The 26656-nt window shown below is 49.5% G+C and overlaps 1 protein-coding gene and 1 long non-coding RNA gene across 2 annotated transcripts; both read right to left on the bottom strand.

Annotated features, from left to right (window-relative positions):
• Nucleotides 1–20392: 20392 nt before the first annotated feature.
• LOC122379286 (ventral anterior homeobox 2-like) lies at nt 20393–23975 on the bottom strand. Its single transcript, XM_043361337.1, has 3 exons — nt 22993–23975; nt 21627–21784; nt 20393–21472 (listed from the first exon to the last, which is right to left on the bottom strand). The coding sequence occupies exons 1-3, from the start codon at nt 23294–23296 to the stop codon at nt 21206–21208; spliced, it is 729 nt and encodes a 242-aa protein (XP_043217272.1). The 5' UTR covers nt 23297–23975; the 3' UTR covers nt 20393–21205.
• A 227-nt stretch (nt 23976–24202) lies between these two features.
• LOC122379284 lies at nt 24203–26031 on the bottom strand. The gene is made up of 2 exons (XR_006256157.1): nt 24542–26031; nt 24203–24282 (listed from the first exon to the last, which is right to left on the bottom strand). It is a non-coding gene; the product is annotated as an uncharacterized LOC122379284 (long non-coding RNA).
• Between the last annotated feature and the right edge of the window lie 625 nt (nt 26032–26656).

Below are 26656 nucleotides of genomic sequence, written 5' to 3'. Positions count from 1 at the left end.
GGTCAGGTAAAAAAAGGTCAAATTTCAAAGTTGTTATTTTTGCATAAAATGGGTATCGATTCGATGCAGCTCGTCACGGGGAGTCTAATGGTGGTCTTTGTTTTGCGCTACGAGGTCTAGAATTGCTAACAATTGAGTTTGAAAATTTGACGTCATCAATTTTGAACAGTTTTTTCGCTATAACTTGGCCAAAAAAAGAGGTATCGATCTCAAATTTGGTATGTAGATAGAAGGTGGAAGGGGCTATCACATATATTCCGGTTTTTTCGAAATTCAAAAAACTTTTTGGATTTTTTGGCTATTATATTCAAAAAATCTATTTTTTGATTTTTGGGGGTCAAAATCCAAAAAATTGAAAAACTGAAATTGCAGTTTTGTAGCCCTTTTAATTCTACACCTTTTATGTCTGAAACATTTTTCTGTATCTCTAAAGCTGTAGGCCTGACAGCTCTTCCCGCGAAACCTTTTTTTGGGTCGAAAATGGCAAAAATGACGTCACTCTGACGTCATTAGCGGCCAACCTATCATAGCCTTTGGAAAAATTTTTGGTCACCGTGTGCGCTAGCTGCTCCCGGGAGGGTACTGAAAGTTTGGTGACGATCGGCGCAGCGGTTCTCGAGATATATCGAAAAAACTAAAGGGGGGGGGGGCAAAAAATTGCCCCCCCCCACCGCCTGGAAGGTTAACTAACTAGATGTGATGAAGATCAAATGTAATGAATACGCTCATTTTACAAAATTACATGCAAGTATCAAAAAGTGATGTAAGTACTTATTCAACGGTCATTTTCAGCGCTCCCCGCTAACGTGACTTCAAGTTAAGATATTTGCGGCAAGGTACCGAATTGAGCAAAATGGTTTTAATTTACATTATAACTTGTTGTGTTTTGTCAGAAAATGGTCCTAACTCAGATTTTGTGGAAAAAGGTCATAATCTCCCTTTAATGCCGTGTCGCCAACAGAGCCGTCGGAAGTTCCAGTGCCTCTGTGGTTTGCTTCATACTCGTATGTCCGCCTCTCTATTTTCCGTTGCATGATAATATTTCACTGTCAGTGACATTTGCAGTTTTTATCCCACTGAAGTGTCAAAATGTCTATGTTTTCTTCTGAACATTAATATATTTGGCTTTTGAGGCGAATTATTTTGTCTGCAAGCTAGGAACTAATGAGAGAAAAAATTTTGCGGAACGTAGAAGGTAAATGTTGAAGCCACGGCTCAAGCGTTCTTTTTATCCATCCATGTGTGGCGTCCACGTCGTGCAGTCCGTGGTTTCACGGTCTATTACATCGTACGTTTTGCGCATGTTGTTGTTCGTTTGCGGCCTCGTGTCGCCGAGACTGCCCTGCCGCCACCCTCATTAGCCCGTCTGCCCCGTGACGGTCGGACGGACGACGGTACGGTCTCGCAGCGGAGACATCAGCTCATCAGCGGAGTGGTGGCGACAGGCGACCATGTCGTGCCCCTAATGGACTGGCGACTACCGTCCGAGAGAGTTGTGCGCGATTGGGGCTTGTCAGGGGGTACACGGTAACACGTCGGCAGGTAGGGTGCACCCGACAGGCCACCGCTGCCGCCCGCCGATCCCAATCGCCCGGCGCCGGGCGGCGGCGGCGGCGGCGGCGGCGGCGGCGGCGGGGGGGGGGGGGCGGGGGCGGCAACGGCCGAGTATCGGCCGCCAGCAGCCTCCGATTAGGACGTGTAGTGACCCGGCGACCCGTAATTAGCGCTGATCTGAGGAGTTACGGAGGTCACTGAGAGGTCGCCTGTCGTCGGCCGGTTGGGAAACAAGTAGTTATCGATGTCTCGGGTTATTACACTGACAGGTAGGCGAACAACTTGTGGACATCTTCTGGTAAGTGAATAGGCAGATAACGGCCCACTTCGAAAATGGAATGACTGGGTGGGCTTTCCTAAATGTAAAAAAGAAATACAAAGGATGTGGAAATTGATGCATGAGCATGCATTTTCTGCAGACTACTGTAGCCTGATATGTAGGCAAAGTTTCATGGGAATTTAATTTGCGAACCCAATACAAGAAAGATCTATTATGTTGCCCCGTTCTCAGAATATACTGAAAGATGCGGTTCGGGTGCTTCACTGCAGACATACCACCATTTCATTTTACCGGTTTTAAATTAACCCGCGACCGCCTGGGAGGGGGGGTCGGATCCGACCCCCCCCCCCCCTCCGTTTTTCTTGAATAACTCATGAACCACTTTCGCTATCTACTTGAAACTTGGCATACCTTCTCCCCCATCAATTTGACGTCTTTTGTGCAATTTTTAAGAAAAAAAAAAATCCAATTTTTTTTTAGATATATCGATTTTAGTGATATAACTACACTAAAATTTAGTCAAAAAATTTAGCGTTTTTGTCAAAAAGTGGTAAATGTTTAAAAAATCGCCAAAAATCAGGGTTTGAAGCAAATTGCAAATTAAGGACATGAGAAGACGCAGCTCAACGAGTTCTTTAAAATGGCTATCTCGGATTTTCCATAAAATGCGTTTTTCACCCCAAAAAATTCAAAAAACTATATTTTTGGAAAACAGCTTATAAAATCCAAAATTTTGGGAATTTCCAAAAAATCGGAATATATGTTGTAAAGCTCTATTAGAACATTAGATGCCCCAAATTTCAACTTTCTATCTTGATTTTTGACCCCCAAATTGTAAAAAATAGCTCCAACATGCATAGGGCATGGTGACGTCATAAGCATTTTCGTGAATTATAGGCACTTCTGAACATCGCATGTGAAAACAAATGGCACCACTAGATTCCTGGGACAAAGCTCGTCTAGAAAAGTGCATTTTTATGTCAAAAATAAAAAGTTAAAAAATTGACTTTTTTTCTTAGCCCTCGTTTACTTATGTATAGTATAAACGATTTTTTATGCTTTCAATGCACACTTATCACCAGCACAGTGACTTGGGGTCACATATACCTATTACCATCGGATTCGGCGTGAAAAATAAGCCATAAAACATGTGTCGCACGCCCATGTAGCAGAAAGTGAAAACCGTGACTTTCGTGACCTGACCTGACCTTGACCTGTACTTAGTATGACCCCTATACGCACATGGTACCTTCACTAGGCCTTTGAGGTCATTTTTGGTGAGTTTCGAGCAGCAGCTATCGATTCCGCTGTCCGTAAGCCGATTCATGCAAAACCCCTGAATTTGACCTTTGACCTGACCTTGACCCGAAAGTTGACCTCAATCTTAAAATCTTAAGAGTGCTTTGGGAAGGTCTCGTAGAGACCTTTCGAACGCCGCCTCGCGGGGCTCGATACGACTATTGGTTCTCGAGATAACAGGGGGGGGAAGTCGGATCCGACCCCCCCCCCCAGGCTGTCGTGGGTACGGAAATAGCCCAGGTGGTGCCGGGTTAACCCTCGCGGGCCCGGGGGGCGTTTTTCGCCCCCCCCCCCGGCCCCTGGCGAATATTTGCGATAGCTCCCGAACGCTTAGGGATAGGAAAGCGAAACTTTCAGAACCTTTTCTCCCATCAATTTGACATCTTCTGAAGTAAAAAAAAATGGACCTAGCCCCCTTGATGACGTCACAAGGTCCATTTTTCTAGACCCCTGCACGGCAAACTTCGGCGTCACAGACGCAAACTTCAAAGAGCTGCTAAAAATAGAGTTTTAGAGATACTAAAGACAAATTACGAGCACGGTTGTGTAGCGTTTGACCTAGAGAAAAATACAAAAATAGTTTTGGTGATCTGAGGTCAGAGGTCAGGTCAACTACCCCGAAATGTGGTTTTAGTTTTTCGCAAATAACTTCGACAAAACTGGTCCTAGAGCTACGGCAGTGGTACCATCGCATTCGCCTTGTCAAGCCACGTCGAATGATATACATTTTGCTCGAAGAAGGTCAAGTTTTAAGTTGACCTCATGTGACCTCGAATGACCTCTGGTTGACCTTGACACATGGAAGGTCGTTTATGATGGATTTGTACCCGCTGATCACGAATCTCTGATTTCCTCTAAGCCTTCATTTAGAGCTTCCGGATGGCAAAATTGTCCTATTTATTATTACTAACTTGAATTAGTGAAATAGCCTCTAGCAGGGATACTCTTCTGTGACCTTGACCTTTAAGCAGCCTTGTCATCATCATCATCATAGTTTATTAGGCACCAAAGTTGGCAAGAAAGTAAGAAAAAAAAGGCACACACAAAACATCACACAAAGCATGACAGTGGGTGAGCAGGGGCCACACATTGATGTCGCAGGCGACACTCACTCCCGCTCCGGGCATGTCAATAGCCGGAGCAGGCGGCGAGATACTTGGTCCCGGCGACTCATCAGGAAGGCAAGCGAGTCAGCTAGGCCATCGGGAGCCCGTTGGGGGTAGATACGGTCGCTGCACGGCCGCCCTGCTGCCACCCCGAGGAGTGCAGAAAGGTTGCAGTCACACATCTCATGAAGCTGTATCAGTAATGAGCCCACTAGCTCAGTCGGGCACGTAGCCAGCTTAGTGATTCCTGACAGCAGCGCCTGCTGCAGCCGGTGCTCTGAGCGCATCGCATCTTTCAAAGCGCGGAAACACGCTGCCCGCAGCAGTTCATGTGCTGGTTGGATGTCGGCAGCAGCGAGAAGCGCCGAATGGTGGGCGGAGCGAGGCAGGCCAAGAACCACCTTGATGGAAGTCGCTTGAGCGGAACAGAGGATCGTCATGTCCCTTGCAATGAGCGGGGCGGCCACGCAGCCATATGTGAGCGCCGGTTGAATGATAGTCTTCCACAAGAAGCACTTGTCGGCTGGGCAGAGGCCGGACGTCAGCATACCAGCAGGCGCGAGACCGTACAGGCTGGCACGAGCTCGAGACGCGCGGTGCTGGACGTGTGGCGCCGCAGATAAACTCCCATCCAGTACGACACCGAGGTGCTCGGACTGCTGGCGGGTGGAGAGCTGCTGGCCCGACAGGCTCCATCTTGGCACTTCGGATAGAAGCTCGGCGCCGAAGACCATGCAGTGGCTTTTGGTGCGGACGGGCTCCGGGTGGACGAACTCCAGCCTCCAGGTCTTCGCAAAGTCATCAACCACATCTAGTAGAGTGCTGAGGTTTCTGGCATTGGTGGACAGGAGTAGCAGATCATCGGCATAGCAGACAGCTGGCACGTGGTGACCATATAGGTCAGCACCGAGATCGCTTACGTCCAAGGCGGCTACGAGCGGGTGTAGGTAGGCGTTGGCTAGGATAGGCGAGAGAATAGCACCTTGCCTGGTGCCCCGGCGGATCCTGAATGAGTCGGATATGGCACCGTCAAAGGCAATGTGAGCCTGAAGTCGGCGGTACCAGGCTTGTAACGTAAGATGAACCACAAATAGGGAACTGATAAGCCTCAAAACATTTCAAAACATCTTGGAAGTTAGCACGCAAGATATGCGAAAAAAGTGCCATGTTTGAGGTCAATTTTGAGCGTGACCTTGACCTTGACCTTTGATTTTGAGCACATTTTCGGAATCCTCCGATTCTCTTCTTTCGTTTGACACCCAATTTTGCCAGTTTGATGCGGCCTGCCGTCCTCTAGAAGGCTTACTTTGAGATCACTACATATGTGCCGGTTTTTGCCCTTGACCTTGACTTCTGACCTTGAAAATTGACCTGAGGTCAAAAATTTTAGATGCTTTAGAATGGTATCGTAAGGACCTTTCGTTTGGTATCGCTTTTGTTTCCGTAGCTCCCTTATTTACGGAGTTAGACAAGGGGGCGAAAAACGCCCCCCCGGGCTGCGGTGGTTGGGATTACCCCCCGGGCCCGGCCGGGTTAAGACCCCAAGCTACACACCTCAATGACGGCAATGTGATATCCTTCTGATCCACACCTTGACCTATACCCTAGTATAACCACACTGCCCAAACAGGCTGCTGCTTTCCAGTCTCGAGCCTTTTGCCACCGAGTGAAGAGAAAGATGCTTCATTCACTAAGCCAAATTGGTAAGACAAACAATGAGGTAAATGAACGACTCACGGAGGCCTTTTATTTTTCGATATGCTTCAAAAGTTCTGGAAGAAAAGGGTCTGTTAATTATATTCAACCTATTTCAATTCCATTGCAACATATCTTGTGCAATCGGATGGAGACATAGCCGACTATATAAATCGATTCGCATGGCGGTATCTGTTGTAGAACCTGATGAATGATGCTTTTATGCATAAATATAAAAATAGGATTTCACAAGCATATTCATCTAGTTTCATTCGCCTTCCTAACCAGCAATGACAAATTTCTTATCGCCACTTCCATTTTAGTCCGAGCCCTCCCTTTGGTCAGTGTGTGACTCAGTGCGTTAGTTCAGCTCCGTTCGAACGGAGGAGGGCTCCGGGCGTCTGATTGGAGGTCGCAGCGGGGGACCGGCTCCCGCACACCGGGTACAAATTAGCATTACCAGCAGACTGTAAAATTCTCGCGAGATTTGAATTTCAGAGAATTCCGGAGATTCCGCTCATTCGTTGGGTGAGAGACACATACTGACGTTATTACTCGCTGGTCAAGTGATGGTCAAGTCAAAGTGGCTGTCACTTGACTGACGTCACGGTCAAGTGAAGAAGATAGGTGTGGGGCGTGGAGATGACCAGGCGCGGATACAAGGGGGGGCCATGGGGGCCATGGCCCCCCCCCCCCTTGGCCGATTTTTTTCAAAAATAAAATAAAAAGTAAAAAACTTAAAAAGCTGAAAAGGGGGCCTCCTGAAAATAAAGTGGCCGAAATCCGATGAGTTTTTTTTTAACCTACCCACTTAGTTATTTCTTAGAAGACTAGCTGAGAAGACTTCTTTGTTAGAAGATTGGTAAAGCTTTTCATAACTTGGAGGTCTCTTATACTCACAGAGATGACCACTTTTACAGGGCCTCCTAACCTGCACAGAGGGCCTCCAAGCCTGCACAGATGTTGAGATGTTGCCTGAACAGCTAGATAAGCTCAATAGACGGTTTTTTTTTTGGGGGGGCCCAACAAGTGGGAAGATGGGGCCTCCAACAGGTGGGATTATGGGGGGGCCTCCTGGTTTCTAATGGCCCCTCCCTTGGAGATTTTCTGGATCCGCCCCTGGAGATGACTGCTAACAATTGACTGACACTGGCAATAAAAGTGGTGAATATCGTGATATTGGACGTCCACATAGCTAATGCTTGCTTGTCTAAATCATGATACTTTCAGCAAAGTGATATATGAAAATTGTTTTGATCTTTGGACGTACGGTTCTGCAGTAATGAGGAAATTTGTAATATACTTTTGCCTCACAAGCATAACGAAGATCTATCCAAATGAATTAAGACTCGTCATCGTCTATCATTTTAGCCCTTGCAAATGCCTATCAATCGTGGAATAGCCTACAATCGCAAAGTATCGCAATAGTTGCTTCAGCACATAAGGCGTTGGGCTCATTCTATCCAGAATGTTCTGTTTTTGTTGCCACTTGCCGTTCTCTGTGTCATAAGAGTGAGTTTCGGAAATATATAGCGATATGCACAGCCTAAACTTAGTTGGCCTTTAATTTTTACAGCTTACCAGCAAAATACCAAAAAAAACGCACATTCTTCCTTGAACAATGCCCACGTGACCTCCTCCACATTCCTACGACGCATGCTCTGCGTTTATTTTGAGTGGGCGTGTGCTGACCACCCGTCGGCAGGCCGGTTCTTTGAGCCGTCTCATCCTCTCGGCGTCAAGTCTGATCCTTTCTGGACACCACACCAGCTCGAACGGCGAATAATGCACTCAAGTGGCTGTGAGTTTGGCCGTTTCACCTGGAGCGCATGCCAGGAATTTGCCCCCAAATATTTGACAGACTCGACAAAGCGACCCTCGGCCAGCGATTCGCTGTGCGGCTGACACCGGGCCGACGGATCCGATCAGTGTTTCCAGTCGTCCGCACACGGCTGCTGGGCCGGTGCTCCAGCCAATTAGCGGCCACAAGAGCGGCCCACAGGCCGGCTGAGTGCGGAATGCCCGATCCGGCGACAAACAGCCGGCTCCGAACGGCAACACGTCAATGTTGTGACCGCACATTTTCCGCTGTGCGCGCGCGTGTAATGAACACGACCATTTCTAATTGTGCGCGCCCGCCGCGGCTCGGCTCGCCTTTCACGAAGTCACATTCCGGGCGGTGGCGATCCGCATTTTGTCGCCGGATTAGCGGCGTGTTTTTTGCCGGTGGTCGCCCCGCCAGGGGGCTGAGGGCCGCTTTGTCCGGCGCCGCTGAGCGCCGGGCGCCGGCGCGCGGCCATAATTCGGCGGACATTTGTCCACAAATCTAATCTAGTTGACATGATGACAAAGGCCCTGCGGCCAATATCGCTGCATTCGGCGGTAGCGTGACGGTTCATAATCGGCCGACGATGCGGCCGCCGGCCGTTTATTGGGCTCGTCCGTCGACGGCGACAAAGGCTCCGGCCGTCGGCCGCCGCCGGCGGATTGTTTGCTGTTCATGCACCTGTTACGAGCGGTCGCAGCTACAGCCGAGATGGACGGCCGGGTTATGAGACGGCTCGGGCCGGTGGCAGCGGCCGCGTCTGCCGATAGCAGCGGCAGAGTCGGAGCAGCCAGAGGAACAGCCGGAAGGGAGAGTCGCGAGAAATCAGCGGTAGATACGGTAGAAACGGGACAGCGGGACTGACGACACAGCGGATATATACGGTGGAGACGTTTCGTCTGATATATCTTTGAAAAACATGGTAAGATACATGAACTTGGAACTTGTGAGCTTCAACTTTCAAGTGAATACTTAGGTCATATTTAACCCGCGCACCGACGGGGGTCTGCGCCAACTTCGCACCGACGGGGGGGGGGGCGGATGACCGCCCCCCCTCTGAGATCTCGAGAACGAAGCAAGATAGCGACAAGCGGTAAACGGCATCGGATACGCACGGTCAAGATCTACAATCTTTACTAAGGTCATTTTCAGGTCAGGTCAAAGATGACGTCACAGGGGTCGAAAAAGTCAAAATGGCGGCGCTAGATATGGAGAGAGTTTTTCTCGAATAACTTTCGAATTTGTCAAGATAGGAACAAGCTAAGGGCATCATCGTAATCCTCTCGTCAATCCGCATCGAATGATATATATGTTGACCTCGAAAGGTCAAGGTCAAAGGTTGACCTCAGGTCACGTGACCTCGAGGTCATCATGTATATCATTCGATGCGTCTTGACAAGCTGAACACAATGAGACCATCCGCGCGGCTGTATCTTGTTCCTGTACGGAGTTATTGGCAAAAAAACTTTGGTGACCTTTGATGACGTCACATGACCAAATACAGCTGCCCAAGAGCAAAACTGACCTCAAGGTAGTGAAGGTTGATCGTATATGAAGTCATGTATGGTATATGGGGCCATTCCGACCCGTTTTAGTGGTAAAAACAGGGAGTTGATTTTTCCCCCCATTGACTTATAATGGGGAGGTCGCGAAATTGACCTGACCTTAGGTCACCCACATCAAAATTCCAAGATATACAAATTGTAGCTATTAATGACCTAATAACATCCTGCTACTTTCAAATGCCTCCGACATCTACTGTAGCTCTGGCACGGTGACAAAGTTGCAAAAAAGTGACTTGAGGTTGGGTCATTCAAAGTGACCTGGTGACCTGACCTTGAAAGGTAGGAGGTTCAAACTTGCACACCATGTGTAAAATTGATGAGGGAATAGGGTAGGGTGGGGTAATTTGAACATGTGGGGCAATTTGAACATAGTGTGAATAACAGAAAATTACGGAAAATCCATAAGTGGCATGACAATAAGACCAATGAGAGAAATTATCGTAACTAAAAGGGCTATCACATGAACGGGGTTTAAACTTTCAGGGAATGAAGATGTTGACGCACAGTGTAAAAATCAATTTCGTAAGAAAAAACGCCTATCAACACGTCATTGCAACTTCATTGCAGCGCAAAATCTTGCATTGCTAGCGCCTAATACGCAACGGCTTTTGTTGTATAATGACCTAATCAGTGCCTTCAATCCAAGAAATTTGCTTTTGAACCATGTTTTTTAAAATGGCAAAATAACTTTTAGCGTGGGGTAATTTGAACATAGTGTGAGAATTTCAATGAAGACAGGGATAGCTCCGAAAAAAAACAACGCTCCCAGTTTTTTTTTGCCAATATTTTCGACCCAAGGCAGTAGCAGATAAGTGATGCCAGTTTTAGAAAATTTACGTCTAATATCCGTCTAATGTCCGGCATTTTTGTTGATTTTCCGTCCAAAAATGTTAAAGTCAACTATTTGTCCAAATATGTCCGAAAATTATGCAGCTATCAACACTCAAAACCGCCATTTATATTGCTTATCATGTAATTTTACCAGCCGAAAAGTGTTCATTATATTGAGAGCTTAACAAGCTTTCCATTCGCCAATCAATGCTATGCACGATTACTTTATAAAAAGCGCTGAAGTGTAGCAAGCCATCGTCCAATGTTGTCCAGTCTGCTACCTTTGTCCAACCAATTCCGAATTGAACATTGGACAAAATCAGAACTCCAAATGTCCAGGTTTCGATTGGCACCACTTTAACAGATGTAGTACGGTTGGGAGAGTTTTATCGAACAAAAATGATAGACGTTCTGTTAATTGAAGAGGGGCGAATTCTGTCAACTGACCGGTGTGCAGCGTGCAGATATTGATACTCTGCAACTGTTATTTTTGCTGTTGTGTTGATTTTTCAATTGAAGGTATGTTTAGAATTGTTCTGCCTATTTGTTTATGGGTCAAACAACATCGGTGCTGGCGAGACTATCGTTTTTATGACAGGTAAAGGCAGTATGTTCAAATTACCCCACGGTGGGGCAATTTGAACACACCGTGACTTGGTGGAGAAGTGAGGCTATGCTATTCAAGGTATGCTCGGCTCGTCCAAAAATGAGGCTTGCATGGTGAAAGCAAGTGACACTTGCACTACTGAAGCAGTTTTTCTTCATCCAGGGTTGAACTGGAATTTGGTACAACGGAGAAGACGTAAAAATATGTTCAAATTACCCCACACTACCCTATTCATACCAAATTTGGCGGCGCGGGGGACGGATATCCGCCCCCCCCCCCCCCGTCGGTGCGCGGGTTAATGAAAATTTGGTGGTTGTAGCACTTACATATGTATATCGGATATATCGTGAGGAAACTAGAAAACGCCAATCTATAATTAGACTTCTGACGTTACTGTGACGTCATTTCAAACCAAAATGGGATCGACTTTCGACACCAAAACTGGGCACAAATTCGGCTAGCTATATAGAAATTTGTGTTTCTCTATCTCTTCGCAAGTGCGACGATATCGTCGCAGAAGTAAGGGGGCTAGAAGTAGAGGAAGTAAATAGTTGCCCCCTGCCCCCCCCCCCCCCCCAGCGCGGCCGGTGGGTGGGGCGGAAGCCCAGCGGCCGCCGGGTAAAAAAAAAGCTCCAATCGAGAGCATGGAAAATACCTACAAACTTTAGAGACTAGACAAACATTCTAAGACTGTGTACTAATTTAGATAGAATTTCAGCTTCAGAGAATTCCATACACTTTTACGGACTAGTGATTCGTGAAACCAACTCCATTAGCAAAACAATCTTCAAATGTCACATAGCAAGCTCACATTCATTTTGTACCGGTATACCTTGCAGTGCAGAGGTTTCATGCATAACAAGATCTATAGACAACCAATGTTATAAAGCTAAAAATTTGTTTAGTCTATAATCTAGTTCGACACAAACGCTTGTTCTTTGGTCAGAATTCACTAAACTAATTATTGGCTCCTCAGAAGGATGCACATTGCACAATCGTACCTATTCCTTTTTTCGGATTTTACAGGAGAACGATATTTGCATATTTCTTCAGACCCAGTGACAAATGGAAGTCAACTGGAAATATAAATGACGCCTGCCTTCTGCAACTAAATGCTGACAAATGCACACCATGTTCTCTGTTTCCGCTAATGATAGGTATGAGTCAATAGAATGAAATCCAATAAGTGGCTTCCGCCTATTGCCTCCGTTTAAATGCACAGTTTGTCATTACATGTGTACTTATAATAAACCAAAGCACTCGTCTGGCGTCTGAACAAAGGTGATGTCATAAAGCCGACGAAACAAGCATCAGCATTGTCTTTTTACAAAGTAATAATGCAGCAGCGCCATTCTCTGTGTGTAGTGAAACAGGTCAGGCGCAGCTGTCTCTCGCCCTTATTGAACATTCTTTTTCGCTCGCTGATCTTGATTGCCGCTAAAGTTGCTCGTAAACACGACATTGATAACAAAAATTTCCGGGCCGCCGCCGCCAGGACAGCAGCGCCTCAAACAGCCGTGTTCACCTCGCGGCGCTCCCAGCGGCGCCGCCGGGCCCGGGACGCTCCCCTCCAGGCCCGTTACAGATCAGTTAAGGTTTATTGAAAAGTTTTAGAGCCAGCCCGCCGTTCAATTGTCTCGGCTCTAATTGTTCTGGCGATATATCGGCCGGCGCCGGCGGCACGCGGCTGCCTTTTTAGCGCGCGCCCCCGGCCCCAACTTCATCGCATAATGAATTCATTTGCTCGGCGACCGTCTCATCGTGCGCCGCCGCCGACGGAGTGAACACACTTGCCGAGTGAATTTATTGGATCAAATTAAAGCCGGTAACAAGCCGGCCGGGGAAAAAGTCTCTGATCCGCGGATTAATTGGAATTCCTGGCGTTCCGGCGGGCAGCCAGTCCACATGATGAGCTGAAATACCGCCAGTTTACTGGGCCGCCGGGCGCAGACCTCTGATCCGTCCGGAGCGGACGCGGGCCCCGCTGACTCCTGCTGCTGTCGGCTCCCGCAGCGCCGTCGGGGCTCCCGGTTATCCTGAGAGGGGCGTCGGGCGGGGGCGGCCGGGAGGCGCGGTGTATCGTGACCGGGCAGGTCCGCCGCCCCCACCCGGTCCGCCGCGCCGGCCGGCTACCGAGCTGCCTGGGTGGTCCCGCGGAGGCGCGGCCGACTGCTGACCGCTGCCGCGCACCACCGCGCCGGAAGGAGCCGCCGACACAATCCCCTGCCGGACGCTGCGCCGCCCATAGTGACCCTCCGCACGAGCCGAGCGGCCGGCACGAGCGGCCCTCCACCCGCATACCGCGGCGGCGCATCCGACACGACCGGCAGCCGCGCGGCACGCAGCGGTGATGATGCTATCCAGCTGGTGGAGCAGCGGTGGAGCATTATTCATGATTGTTCTCGATTCAAGGTCTACCTTAGGTCCCACACCTTGCCTTGCCGGTTCGCAGCTTGTAGCACCACTGCCTTTATTGTCAATCATTTGTCAATCAACGGCAACTACTTACCAGTAAAACGCCTTTTGGGCGAAGAACGAGCGAGCGAGATAGTGAGCCCTGCACGTGCAGAAGGGCGAGAGGGTACTTCCAACGGGCTTGTGCAAAGCACCCTTCTAACCGGTCGCTAGCGGTGTGCCAAATTTGAACGCAATCGGCCCAGCCGTTCCTGAGATCTGGAAGCGGCATTCTGCACGTGCGCACGTGCAAACGGGGTCCAAAATGACTTGCACGGCACCCTACTAACAGGTTCCCAACCGTGTACCAAATTTGAGCGCAATCGGCCCAGCCGTTCTCGAGATCTGGAAACGCCCCCTGCACGTGCGCACGTGCAGTAGCACCCTAACCGCAACACATGAGAATGCATTGCCTGGTGGGTGCCTACCTGTATGCCAAGTTTCAGCGGAATCGCCCCAGTAATTACCGAGTTACTGAAATGGGAACAAATTTGCCACCTCTTATTGTTGTATTTTGCACGTGCAGTGGGGGTCACTCACATAGATGAAGAGTATCCGACCTTTGCACAGTGGGGATTTTTCCGATCTAGCACCTATTTATTCGTAGAGGGCAAACCATAGGTAGAATTGTAGCCAGATTGTGCACAGATGTTGGCTGGTGTGTCCTGGTGAGAATTTTACCTGTAAATGTGCATAATCAACATAGTATAGGGGGTTCAATTGGACCCCCCGCTCAGCCGTTTGGCCCCTGATCAAGCTAGAGCTTCGCGGAAAAGTCAAGCGTGCTGCCTATGACGAAATTAGGCCGAATATATCCAATTTCAAAGTCCAAGGTCATAAGCTGACTTTCCAAGTCAGTTTAATGACCCAACTAAAGTTGGGAAATCGAGACCTCTTGAAACTTCGCAAAGTTAGGGTGTTACGGGGTATTTTGGGGTGCTGATCACGAATTTCATGTTAGTTTTGATCACAGACGATGTCTTTATGCATTTAGGCCAGGTCGGGTCAGGTCAGGTTAGATCAATTAGTAGGCGTCCTGCCGGCCATCCATACAAGTGTCACCTACTACTGATAGCTTCGTAACATGGAACGAAGGCACTAGAACTATTTCGTAAATATTCAAATGGCTGCTAAAATCGAAATCAGCACCAAAAACTACCCTAGAAACAAGTAAAACTCGAAAAAGTGAACCAAGGTCATCAAAAGGTCAATGACCTTGACTTGACCTTCACGTGACCTTGACTCCCACCATTATGCATGGCACCAACATCATTTCACATATTTGAACGTTTAAAACCACAAAAAGACTGGAAACCGCGGATAATGTGAGCTGGCATACGCCGAATCGCGATTCCGACCAAACATGGTCTCGAGAAATATGCCACAGGTCAAAGGTCAGTTGGGTCAGAGTCATGAAATTTTTAGGTTAGATGTAAAATTGATGATCTCGAGGGTACCGAAAGTTTCGGCGCGATCGGCCGCTTTTTGCGCGAGTAATTTGCGGAAAACCATGGGGTTTTATCCGACCCCTTCCCCTCCCCCTCCCCACAAGTGCGATGGTTAATAAGGTTACGGTATGTATAATTTACGCTTGTCATCCTATTCCTAATGAATGTGTCTCAGAAAATATGCATCATATAAATCACGAAGTAAAATTATTCGCCTATGTCCGGAACATACCTATATCGTGCTGTTTGCCCTAGCGCTCCTCGAGTGGGGTGTTAAGATACTCTAATGTGAATATTCCGTGTTCAGGCAAGTTTCGGCAGCCAAACCAGGCGTTGTCTTGTGCAGAAGAAAGTGGCGAATTCGATAGGATATATTTCGGAGTGGAAAAGTGTGGAGAACATTGTTGATTTCCTACATTTATTTAGAATACCATTCCTTCAATATGGTGTCTGTAAGGGTTTTTTTGTAAAGGGCATTTTTGTGACCTTAGTAAGGTTGTGGCATACTTTCTGTTTGCCATTCCATTCCTAATAAAGGTGCCTTTCAGACGATATGCAACTTTAAGACCTCGCAAGATTAAAACCAACAGGACAGGACAATGAAATTGAGCTATACTTTCGGGCCTTGCTGAGCCCATTGAGTAATCACGCATGAGTGTGAACTTTGGGCACATTTTTCCTAGTTTTGCTGTAGACATACAGATAAAACAATGCCATATATGAAAAATTCAGACATTTCTTAGCCCTACTGACACAAAAAATAAACAAAAATCCAAAAAATATTTTTTGAATTAATAGGCGCTAGATCGGAAAAATCCCCACTGTGCTTTGGTAGAAGGGATGCAGCTACCCTATAAAAATGACCGCAAGACAATCGCTCAAGCCGCTGCTGAGATATGGGCCTCTCAAAATCATTAATTTTGCAAAACTGCTTGAACACCCTTGACTTTTCACGTGGCACGTGCCACGGCGGTCACTGAGATGTATCAAAAGTAGTCAATTACGGGGTAGAAGGGATGGGGCTACCCAGCAAAAAAGACCACAGGTCATTCGGCTCAGCGGTTGCTGAGATATAAGCCTCTCAAAAGCGTTACAGGCCGGGCCGGGCCGGGCCGGGCCGCTCATACTGAGATTTTTCCGTTATATTGCAAAGACTTCGCTTCGCTCGCTACGCTCGCTCGCTCGTAATTATACAGTTCAAACAATCGGCACGCAGTGTTCCATATGATATGGTATGGTGGTGTGCAGTAGTACAAGTCCTCTTTCCCAGTTTTGTTATCCATCCCTCTCTCTCTCTCTCTCTCTCTCTCTCTCTCTCTCTCTCTCTCTCTCTCTCTCTCTCTCTCTCTCTCTCTCTCTCTCTCTCTCTCTCTCTCTTTCTCTAGTCTCTCTCTCTCTCTCTCTCTCTCTCTCTCTCTCTCTCTCTCTCTCTCTCTCTCTCTCTCTCTCTCTCTCTTTCTCTCTTTCTCTCTCTCTCTCTCCCTTGCTTGCCTTTCGATTCGAGGCCCCTTGTCTGAAATACCATTGTCCACATGACGGAGCTATTTATGTTATCATTTCTACCAGTTATATTTCTCTCAATGTTTGTCACGGCCTGTCAGCCACCGGAGCAATCAACCTCAGTCCGATGTGGGAAGACGTCGACTCTCTGACGTGGTGGCGGGCGTGCACTGAATGTAGAGTGAGGAGATTAAATCACATCAAATGGCCCGGCGGGAGCCCGGTCGCAGTTACGATTAACCACTCGCACAGAGCCCGGCTGTCAGCTGGGTGCATTCCATTGTGTAAATTCATGTAAGTGGCTCAATGACACGTCTTATTTACATGTGTCTAATTTAGCTATGTCATTCATAAATTAACATAAACATGTGAGCACTCAGAACAAAAGTTCAAAGCCACCAGAAAGCTTATTTAAATTGGATCGAGCTATGTGATATGTCTCTGTTTGCCAAACCCTAGGTGCCTATTTCAGATGGTAGCGTATCATCTAACAAGATTACAGCACAGAGCACAACACATGCCTCTGTGCTTGTTATTTTCAAGCAGAGCGTTTCCTGTTCGCATTTGCTGCATATTCATATCACTTATTGCTGAATGGTGCAGCTTTTAATTGTGTATAGGTGAGAGAGGAAAGATACGTTTTCAAGAAGCAGGGATGTTCTCCTGCAGTTACGTCGTGACAAACGGCAGACATTACTCGACGATGCTCAAACGATTTCCGTTGCTGAGACTGGCGGCAACTGTCCATGTAACGTAAAGGGTGTGTGGGGTTCTGCTTAACGTTAGTCTGCATTCATTTTCATAGACTGCACCGTTATAATGCGTCGTGAGTTCAGAGGTGCACTATCAAAAGAATTTAGAAACGTAAGGGGCGAATTCAGTCGAGTAATTGAAGGCCAGAGCAAAATTGCCTCCCGTGTAATGCTGGTTTCACCTCTACTTCATTAAGTCATGAATGGTGGTGGAATTTCGCTATCACGCCGGGTCCGGAGTTTTCTAGTGATCGATCGGAAAGGAATGACGCACCCTCTCCGCCCAGACTGCCCCTCCCCCCGCGGAACAGTGACGGGGGGTCAGTGCCGGCACCGCAATGCTCCCCTCCGGTCACCAGTCACACAGGTGTGCGGGGACGGCCGCGAGACAGGGCGGCGCCGGCCCGTTCTGCGGAAAGGGAGGGGCTGACATGTCATTTTCACTTACTTCGCAGGGCTCTTTGAAAGAGTCTGCCTGGAACGCCGCCCGGGCGAGAGGCGCCCGTCTTCATGAGGTGGTCACAAAGCAGCGGGGCGGGCCCGGAAGCCGTTAGCGGCCCGTTGGCCGTCCGCCGGTGGACAGGGCCCATTGAGACCCCACCCGTGTCCCGCTGGGCCCGACCGTGTCCCCGTATCCCGTCGAGAGACCCGGTGCCCGCAGACGGCGCGGCGCGACTCCGTCTGCACACAGTACGGTCCGCCGTCCCCCGGCGCCCACCCGCACTCCGCCGAGTCAGACCGCTCTGACTCTGACTCCTAGTCCTGACTCGGGCCACCGCCGCGGTCACCTGGGGGGTCGGCGGGCGGCGGCGGTCCGCCCGCTCCGGTCATACCGAGGGTGCAGTCGAGCGTCCCCCATTACGGACAGGCCGCCGGTGGACGGCGACACCTTTGTGACCGTCTCGCGCCGCCTCGCGCCCCGGCCAGGTCCAATTAGTCGGCGATTTCTCCGCACCGACCCGCTCCGCCTGCCAAGTCAGCCTCCGCGCAGCTCGAGCGCCAAACTTCACGGCTGGAATTTGCCAGGCCGTCGCTCACAATTAGACCTCTCAGTCTAACTGCATTGCAGCTGCACTGCTGTCCTTCTATGCACTGGTCCACGCAGGAGCGTTAGCTGGGTGATTAGGTGAGCGTTTTTGCTTTGTTCTGGACTGGAAGTGAACCGTCTCTACAACCCAATACCGGGTGGGTGTAATAACTAGACATGCACCATCCAGCTCCCGATAGTAGTCGAGAGCTTTTTTCCGGTTAACTACTGTGCATATGGGAACCCGGAGTGGCGGGATATTTGATACTGACATTGCAAATTTGTATCTGTAGCCATGAAAAGGCTTAGCTTAAGCTACTGGACTCACCTAATGTTCTGGCCATCTTTATTCTTTATTTTTTTAGCACGTCTTTTTTTCTTGGTCACCAACCATCTGTTTTATCCTGCTCATTTTACATATTCGCGAGTATATTCCCAAGGTAAAAGTATCTCCGAAGGGGGGAATAACTGCCTGGGGGGAGGGTGATCTTTAGTGAGGCTCAATGGCCCTCCCAGGATCCCGGGATGAAGTGAATCGCTGCGGTGCGCCAACGGTGCGAGATGTGTTATTTTATGTTATCTTATCCCTTATTTTCGTTTCATATGACACTGAAATACCAGGCGCGGAATCAGTGGAGGGCCGCAGGGGCTGCGCCCCCCCCCCCCCCCCATCCGAAAAAGGCGCCCCTAGCCCACGGCAAGAGAGGGCGCCTCGAGCAGAAGAGCGGCGCTACAGCAAAAGTTTAGCAGAAATAGGGCGCCTCCAGCCAGTGGCGCGGGAACTTCTTTCAGACTGCCGGGGGGAGGGTGGGGGTGGGGGGGGGGGGGTGGCTACAACATAATAGAGATCAACCTAGGGTACCGCCAAATCTAGTTGTCTCACCGGTTTTAGGCCACTTATTTTTCACACCTTGGCCTCTTCAACGAAAAAAAAAATAAACCAAAACATTTGCAAAAAAGTGAGAAATTCCGTCTCAGTTGAGTGAAGAAACTACCGTTTTGGCAACCTGGAATAAAGGTTTTAATCTGCCAAATGAGTTGCCGAGCCAGTGAAAGAGGTGGATTCTTCACTCCTACATGCCTTCTTCCTTTGTGACCCACAACCCCTAATTTGGGGAGGACAAGTTGTCCCAACGGTTCCTGGCCTTATGAAAAGTTGTGAGGCACCGCCCCCACGGCCCCAGAGTTGTACGCGCAAGCTGCGCCCACTACCCCCCGGATCCCGCGCCTATGTATGAAGCTATGAATTTTTTTTTTTAATAAATTTAGCTCGAATGTTTGAATGGACGGATTGACAGAGCCGGAGTCCACGCTAAGCAGAGCTTGTTGCGTAGACCCCGACCCCTACCGTCCGATCGCGCAATTCCGGGTAACGGGAGAATTTAGATGCCAAAGTTTAACGTGCCCTTCAAAGCCGGACACTTGGACACCGGAAATTATGTTGGTATATTTTTATTTCGATTCCTCCAGTTGGAGGGGCTCAAATACATTACGAGCCCCCCCAGCCGAAAAGTTGGAGGGGTTCAGCCCCCACTAGCTGAGGCCCCCCCCCGGTTTCCGCGCCACTGCCTCCAGCAGAAGTTGGGCTCACCAGTCACCAAGCAGGAGATCGGCGCCCCATTGCCCATTCCAGCAGATCAGATCGCCCTAGCAGCAGATCGCCCTAGCCCTAGCAGCAGCCCTCCCCCCCCCCCCCCAGCAGGAGAGGGGCGTCTCATTACAAGAAGAAAAAGATACCTTCTGCACAAGAGGGTCGCCCATGGCAGCGGAATGGCATCCCCCTGAGCAGGAGAGGTGTCCTCCTGAAAAGGAGCGACGTCCCAGTAAAAGGAGAGATCAGAGAGGTGCCCTTTCCCAGCAGAAGACGGCCGCCCTGGCAGCAGATGGGCTCCCCCATCAAAAAAGAGGTAGAAGAAGAAAATGGTGCCACTGGTAGAAGAGCGGAAGAGCTTCCCCCGGCAGCGGAAAGGGGCCCCAGCAGAAGAGAGGTTCCTCCAGCAGGAGAGGGACGCCCAGCGGAAGAGAGGCGTCATGGCAAAAGTTGAGCAGAAATAGGGCGCCTCAAGCAGAGGCTGGGCTCACCAAGCAGGAGAGGGGCGCTCCATTGACAATTTCCGGCAGGAAAGACGGTCGCCCCAGCAGCAGATGGGTGCCCCAGCAGGCAGCAGGCAGAAATACTACTGCCTTTGGTTGAAAAGGCTTTTACAAAAAAAGCAAGCAAAACGCGACCCGATTTTCCTGTACACCATTTCTAGGTGATGAACATTGAGATAATTATCTAATGAAAGGACATAAGCCATGAGGCAATTAGAAAAAGAGCCCATCATTCGTCGGAACTATGTTGCCAAATCAATGCTGTAACAACGGTGGTCACTTCGGAACTGCTAGTCTACTGATTCCTAATTGCTATTATGTCCTTTTTTCAAGGCATCGGATGTAAACACAGCGATGATGCATCGGGGCTTGTATTCTTACAATAACACATACATATTACATATGTTGATCAATATTTACAGGCTAATGGATACCACTGACATACCGAGCATGCACAAGTGAAATATCCGTATCGTAAATGTATGTATACGGACTTAACTTGACGACACGTTTAGATTATACGTTAGGGAGGACTCAAATAAAAATATCGCACCGTCTGGTAACAGACATATAGGGTCTTGCTTTTCTGCTGCAAGCTATCAAACGTAAAATGTTAAGTTTCATCTTGTAGGTAAAGGTACGCACATAGTCCGTGTCATATTAGAAATAAATAGTTTTCAAAACGGTTATGACGCTATCATTTCTGCAAAGTTGAATCATCGGACGACCGACTCAGGCTTACTTTTTCCATATCTATTTCTAAGATTGCATGCCGAGAATATATGCATTCTTCTTTATCACAGATCAAACGAACACCAAAAGCTCCCACCTCTACCAAGTGACATCAGCATCTAACGCACGAACATTGCGGGCACAGCTGCTGCCCAATCACTCGTAGGAACACGCTCAATAAATAACACATCAGACAACGAAACTACGTCGAAGGTGTTGTGCAGAGACAAAAATTCATCAGGCTCGAAAAAAAATGACCAATAGATGTATGAAGATCGGATAAGCGGAAAGATTAACGTTGTGAACCTGTGCCTTATTTAACACGAATGTCTGATGACGAAATATTGGCGACCGAAGTTTAGCTCGATTACCAGAACATGGAAGACATAGTCCCGGTCAAACACCACCTGGGTTCTCGGGCCGCCTCAATGGGCTGTTACGTCTCAGTGACGACCGGCGGGTCACAGAGCTTCGGCAGCTCTGTGTGCTCCCGGCGCTGGTCGAGCTGCGAGCTCTCCAGGGCCGGCGAGCGGCGGTCGCCGGCGCTGGCCGGGCTGGCGGGACACTCGAGCTGCGACAGCTCGCGGCCGGCGCCGGCCGGCGGCGAGTCGGAGCGCCGAGAGAGCTGGCCCAGCCGGGCCTGCTCCCGCTCCAGGTTCTGACGGCGCCACTTGATCCGGCGGTTCTGGAACCACACCTTCACCTGCGAAACGAATTGGGCAAAAGTTATTAAAAATTACAGGTTGAACCATTGATAATTGTAAATATTGCCGGTTAGCATAAAAAATAAGGTCTGGGATAACTACTGGATGAGCAGACCACACGGGGCTCAAACCAGGACCACCTGTGAAACACACCTGGTTCTCGTGCAGGTTGAGGGTCTTGGCCAGGTGGCAGCGCTGCTTGCCGACCATGTACTGCTGCATGGTGAAGGCCTTCTCCATGCTGTCCAGCTGCTCCGTGGTGAAGATGGTGCGCACGCGCTTCGGCCGCCCCACGCGCCGACCGGACGCGCCTGTCGGGGGGAGGCGCGGTCAGAACACGGGCCATCACACGCCATCAAAGTAGAGAGATGCTGGTCAAAGGGCTCCACTAGCCTGTAGCCGTAAGACAAGATCAATTTGGGTGAAAACCATTGGCATTTCTCCAGCAGCCACCACAAAATACAGTCTAACGTTTGGAATTTCTGATCGAAAAAAACAGCAATCAATGGCAACATTCCGTCATAAGAAGGTGTTTCAATAACATACCGTAAGATAAGCTGTTCAGATTAGAATCACCAACTTTACTTTCATTTTAATGCTCCTTATTCTTGTTTAGAACAAACCTTCCCTATTTTATTACTTTTGGTTACAATTCATTACCTTATCTCCTGTACCTGTTCTATGTTATCTAAATGATAAATCTTGCCCGTTTTGTTTCAAAAGTGTAAATGAGTATTTGGATGTGTAGCTTTACATGCATGGGTGCCCAAATATAACGAATCTTATTTCGGTCGGCCGATCTGTGCCACACAGTGCCGGTCGTTGTGAAATGGATGTGTGCGATAGACAAGCCGCTATCTCGGAAGATTCAGAGCACAGGCGCAGCTGTTCAATCGAAAACGGCACGTGTACATTAAAGGCACCGGTAGAGTAATGGCAAAGTTACATTACGACAGCAAACACGGCGGACTTTAGTGGTCCTGACCTGATAGGGAGCCATCCCACTCACTGACCAGGAAGCATAGCCAAACGGCGGTCCTTTAGTGGTCCTGCCCTGCTGATAGGGAGCCATCTCAGTCCTTGACAAGTAACCAGCGAAATATGCATTTAAAATATGATAAAAAGATGCCGATTTTACAATCAACAATTAGAAAGAGGACTGAGGCACTGATAGCATGGACCTCGTTTAGGCGTATTTAATCGTGAATAAAGAACACCAAGTCAACACCTGATATTCAAGGGTTATAGCAAAATGTTGGACAAGTCTTGTATATTTGCAGCTACCTCTTTTTTCTTCACAGAATGATATCCAGTAACAACGCACCTTAATGTAACAAGGCAGAGCATTGGGATTAACATTTTCACTTGACAGTAGGCGATTTATGTAGTGCTTTTCTTCAATATCCAACTAAGCAGCGCCTGCACTTCCAGGCACAATTAAGTACTCTCTCCGGCGACCTGACCTGAGACCTTTCCTAGACACCCCACTCCCGGCACACATGGCCCCGACGACACTCACCCAGTTTCTCCTTGTGCGCGTCCGTCGCTCCATCGACTGTGAGGCGGGCGCAGTGCTGCGGCTCCATGGCGCGCTCCTGCGACGGTCGCAGGCCCAGGATGGCGTCAATGGTGAACGACTTGCTGGACGGCGGGGAGCCCTCGCAACCGGCGAGCGCCGGCGAGCCGGGCGGGCTCGACGACGGCGAGCTGGTCGGCGTGCGGTAGAGCGTGCACGCCGCCGGCGGAAACATGAACGGGTACATGAGCTGCGGCGGCATCCCCAGCAGAGAGGCAAAGTGCAGCTTCGCCGCGGCGTCGTCCATGGCTCTGGCGTCGTGTGGGAGGCACTAGCACGGACGCACACACTGGGATCTCAGCGGAGAGTGAGAAACTGGGAGAGCCCGGTGGCTCCCTCCCACGCTTTTACCGCGGGCCGGGTGAACGGAGTCGCTGATTGGTGCGACGCCCGGACGAGGGCGGAACCGGACGGAGTCGCCGACCAATAGGGTCTCAGCGTAGTGAGAGCGGCAATCAGGGTAACATTCGGCTTATGGAGGCTGGAGGAGAGAGGACCCAGACTGGTGGACCGCAGACACCAGAGTTCTCTATATACCGTGCTATATACCGTGGACACCAGTATCTTTTCATCCGACGAGCCATGCTTCGCAACGTCCGGAGCTGGATCCATTCTTAAAGGCTTTCCATTTCGACTGAAAGCATGGGGACATTGCTATGTGGGGTCGGAATGCAAAGGCCTTCCGAGAAGACCGTTTTATTTGCTCCGGGCCGCTGCAGGCTTCTTCATACTGTATGCGAGCATAATGAGTACCCGGCCTCAGTCCAAACCCGATGCTTAACTGCAGTCTTCAGGTCGTCCTTTACACGAAAAATTAGAAACGAATAGTCTACCACCGACCGCTACTGGTCAAGGGCGTGCAGGTGCTTGCGTATGCTGCACTAAAAAGGACATTAGAAGACCCGTTAACCGTAAAACATTTTATCTTTGACATGACCTGTGACGTCATTGGTGACGCCGAGGTAAATGAAATTAAATTTTCCTCAACAAATTCGATAGGGATTATCGAACGCAGTTTTAAATTTTGTGAATCCGTCTAGTAGTTTAACCCGCGCACCGACGGGGGGGGGCGGATATCCGCCCCCCCCCCCCTGAGGTTTTTCGCGGATACCGTAAAGTGGGTGATCTGGCCACCGGTTTTTACTACAAAGTGTTAGTCGGTCAGTATGTATTGGGATCATTCAGTAGTGACACCTTGCAGCGATCAGTGTGGACCGTGATGACCGTAGAAAACTGTGAAAACACATACAAAAGACAATTAACTCAATGCAGCTTACGATTCGCCCAAGGTCACTGGGGGGAACAGCCACAACAACACGTGAGCTGCACATACCCAATAAACTGACAATTTAACAACGAAAATTATTTCTTAATCAGTCCGCAAGAGACAATTTCAGATAGGTAGCCAGCTGGCACTGTGAGACAAACGAATATGCATTTATGACAGAGCGAATAAGCATTACACGATTTGTGTCAGTGTATGGCTACTCACTTCGTCCGGGACGATAGGCGACTTTAGTACAAATGTCAGTGACTCAGTATGGTGATACAGCCAACTGCACCGTCAGTATAGCCAGCAATAATATTTCGGCTTCAGTATCGGTCCAAGTGGCAATCACTGTTCAGCGATCCGTACTTCACTGCGCCCCGATCAGGACAGCTCTGATGCCGTTCAACATGCGTCACATATCATGACAAATCGTCTGGGGCGGTCACCTGAAAATAGCAAATGCAGTCGTTTAGACAAAGCAGCCCTCACTCAGGCTCTTGCATAACAAAACCTAAACAACCCGTAACGGCGGGAACATGGCTCCCCAAAATTAGGCACAGCTCTCCTAATTTTCCTTACGCACTGAGGCGGCTATGGGCCGCCGTCGCGCGGCAACGTCACATTGCGACGGGACGCGCGAACAACCGAATGTTCGTCAGTAGACACAGGCGAGCCCACGTAACGCCGTACACGTCGAGCGAGAAAGTAACGAAATATCACTTCTGACATAGCAATATGAAACACGGGCGCCGTCGTACTGCCATCCGCACAGCGGAGCACAATGCACCAAAGTTCAGACCGGGTATCATCGCTCGCAAGCGTCTCGGTCTTATCGGTCGCGCTCCGACCAAATCACGCTACTCAGCACAACGGCTCCCCGTCGCGGAATCTCCATCCCCGCTCTTCACGAGGAGAATCAGTTTGTGGACGGGTCTGTCATATTCACTGTTGCCAATGCGCACACGCACACTCCTCACTAGACCGTCGGCACCTGTGTGCGCGTCGACCACTCGTGCGAGCGGCCACCTGTTGCGTGGAGTGTCCTCGTCGACGACAATGACGATGTCGTCCTGACTGATGTTCGGCTCTGGATGATGCCACTTTCGTCGCTCCTGGAGAGACGGAAGGAACTCTCTCCGCCAGCGCTGCCAAAACTGATTGGCGAGGTACTGGACCCGGCGCCAGCGCTGTCTCCCGTAGATGTCGGGCCGGCAGAACTTCCCAGGGAGAGGGAGCACTACCTTTGACTTTAAGGTAAGCAGCTGATCGGGAGTGATCGGCTCAACTACACTAGTGTCATTCATACTGACACAAGAGAGAGGGCGACTATTGACTACTGCTTCCGCTTCCGTCAGTAGAGTTCTGAGCAGCTCGTCATCCAGCTGCTGACCGAGATCTTGAAGGAGACTGCTCAGCGCAGAGCGGACGGTGCGTATCTGCCGCTCCCACGCACCTCCCATGTGGCTGGCCTTGGGTGTGATGGGGTTGAACTGTGCCCAATCACAGTTGTCCTTTAACAGAGTGCGTCGGATGTTGTCGTGGTCCATCTCAGACAAAGCAGCTTCTAGATGTCCTCTTCCTCCGATGAAGTTCGTACCTCGGTCGTGATACAGAGCTCGAACCTTTCCTCTTCGGCAGGTGAATCGGCGGTAGGCATTGATAAAAGCATCCGCCGTCATTGAGTTGAGGGTCTCTACATAGATGAATAGCCCGTGAACTTAGACATGTGAATAGGATCCCCCATCGTTTGACTTCACTGCGCCGGTCTCTGACGAAGAACGGTCCGAAGCAGTCAACACCTGAGTGGGTGAATGGCTCCGCTTCGTCTACACGCTCGCTGAGAAGATCTGCCATTTTCTGACTGCAAGGCGTTCCTCTCAGCCTTCTGCACTTGATGCAGTTCTTGATGTGACGGCCCACAGCCGATCTTCCTTTCACAATCCAGTATCCAGACATCCGGATTTCGCTCAGCGTCAGCTCCCTTCCTGAGTGACACGTCCTCTCGTGGTAGGCTGCGACGACAAGACGAGTCACGTGATGAACCTTTGGCAAGATCACTGGATGTACCACGTCGAAGGGCTGTCCACTCCTCTTCAGCCTTCCTCCGACGCGCAGGAGTCCGTCATCTGCAACGAAGGGATCCAGTCGGTACAGATGACTCCGTTTCTTCACTCGAACTTCAGTTGAGGGCTGAGGTATCGTCAGAGTCGCAACTTCGTCCCCAAACATCTGCTGCTGCACACTCTTCAGTATGACGAGCTCAGCTCTCTTCATCTCTTCTGCTCCAACTGGTGATTCTGTCAACGATGGAACAAGTTCAGCGTCACTGCTTTGACG

The sequence above is a fragment of the Amphibalanus amphitrite genome, unplaced genomic scaffold, assembly GCF_019059575.1.
Source record: "Amphibalanus amphitrite isolate SeventyFive unplaced genomic scaffold, NRLGWU_Aamphi_draft 000074F_arrow, whole genome shotgun sequence".
NCBI lineage: Eukaryota > Metazoa > Arthropoda > Thecostraca > Balanomorpha > Balanidae > Amphibalanus > Amphibalanus amphitrite.
Note: the sequence above shows the minus strand (reverse complement) of the source record. Positions and strands in the feature narration are given on the sequence as shown.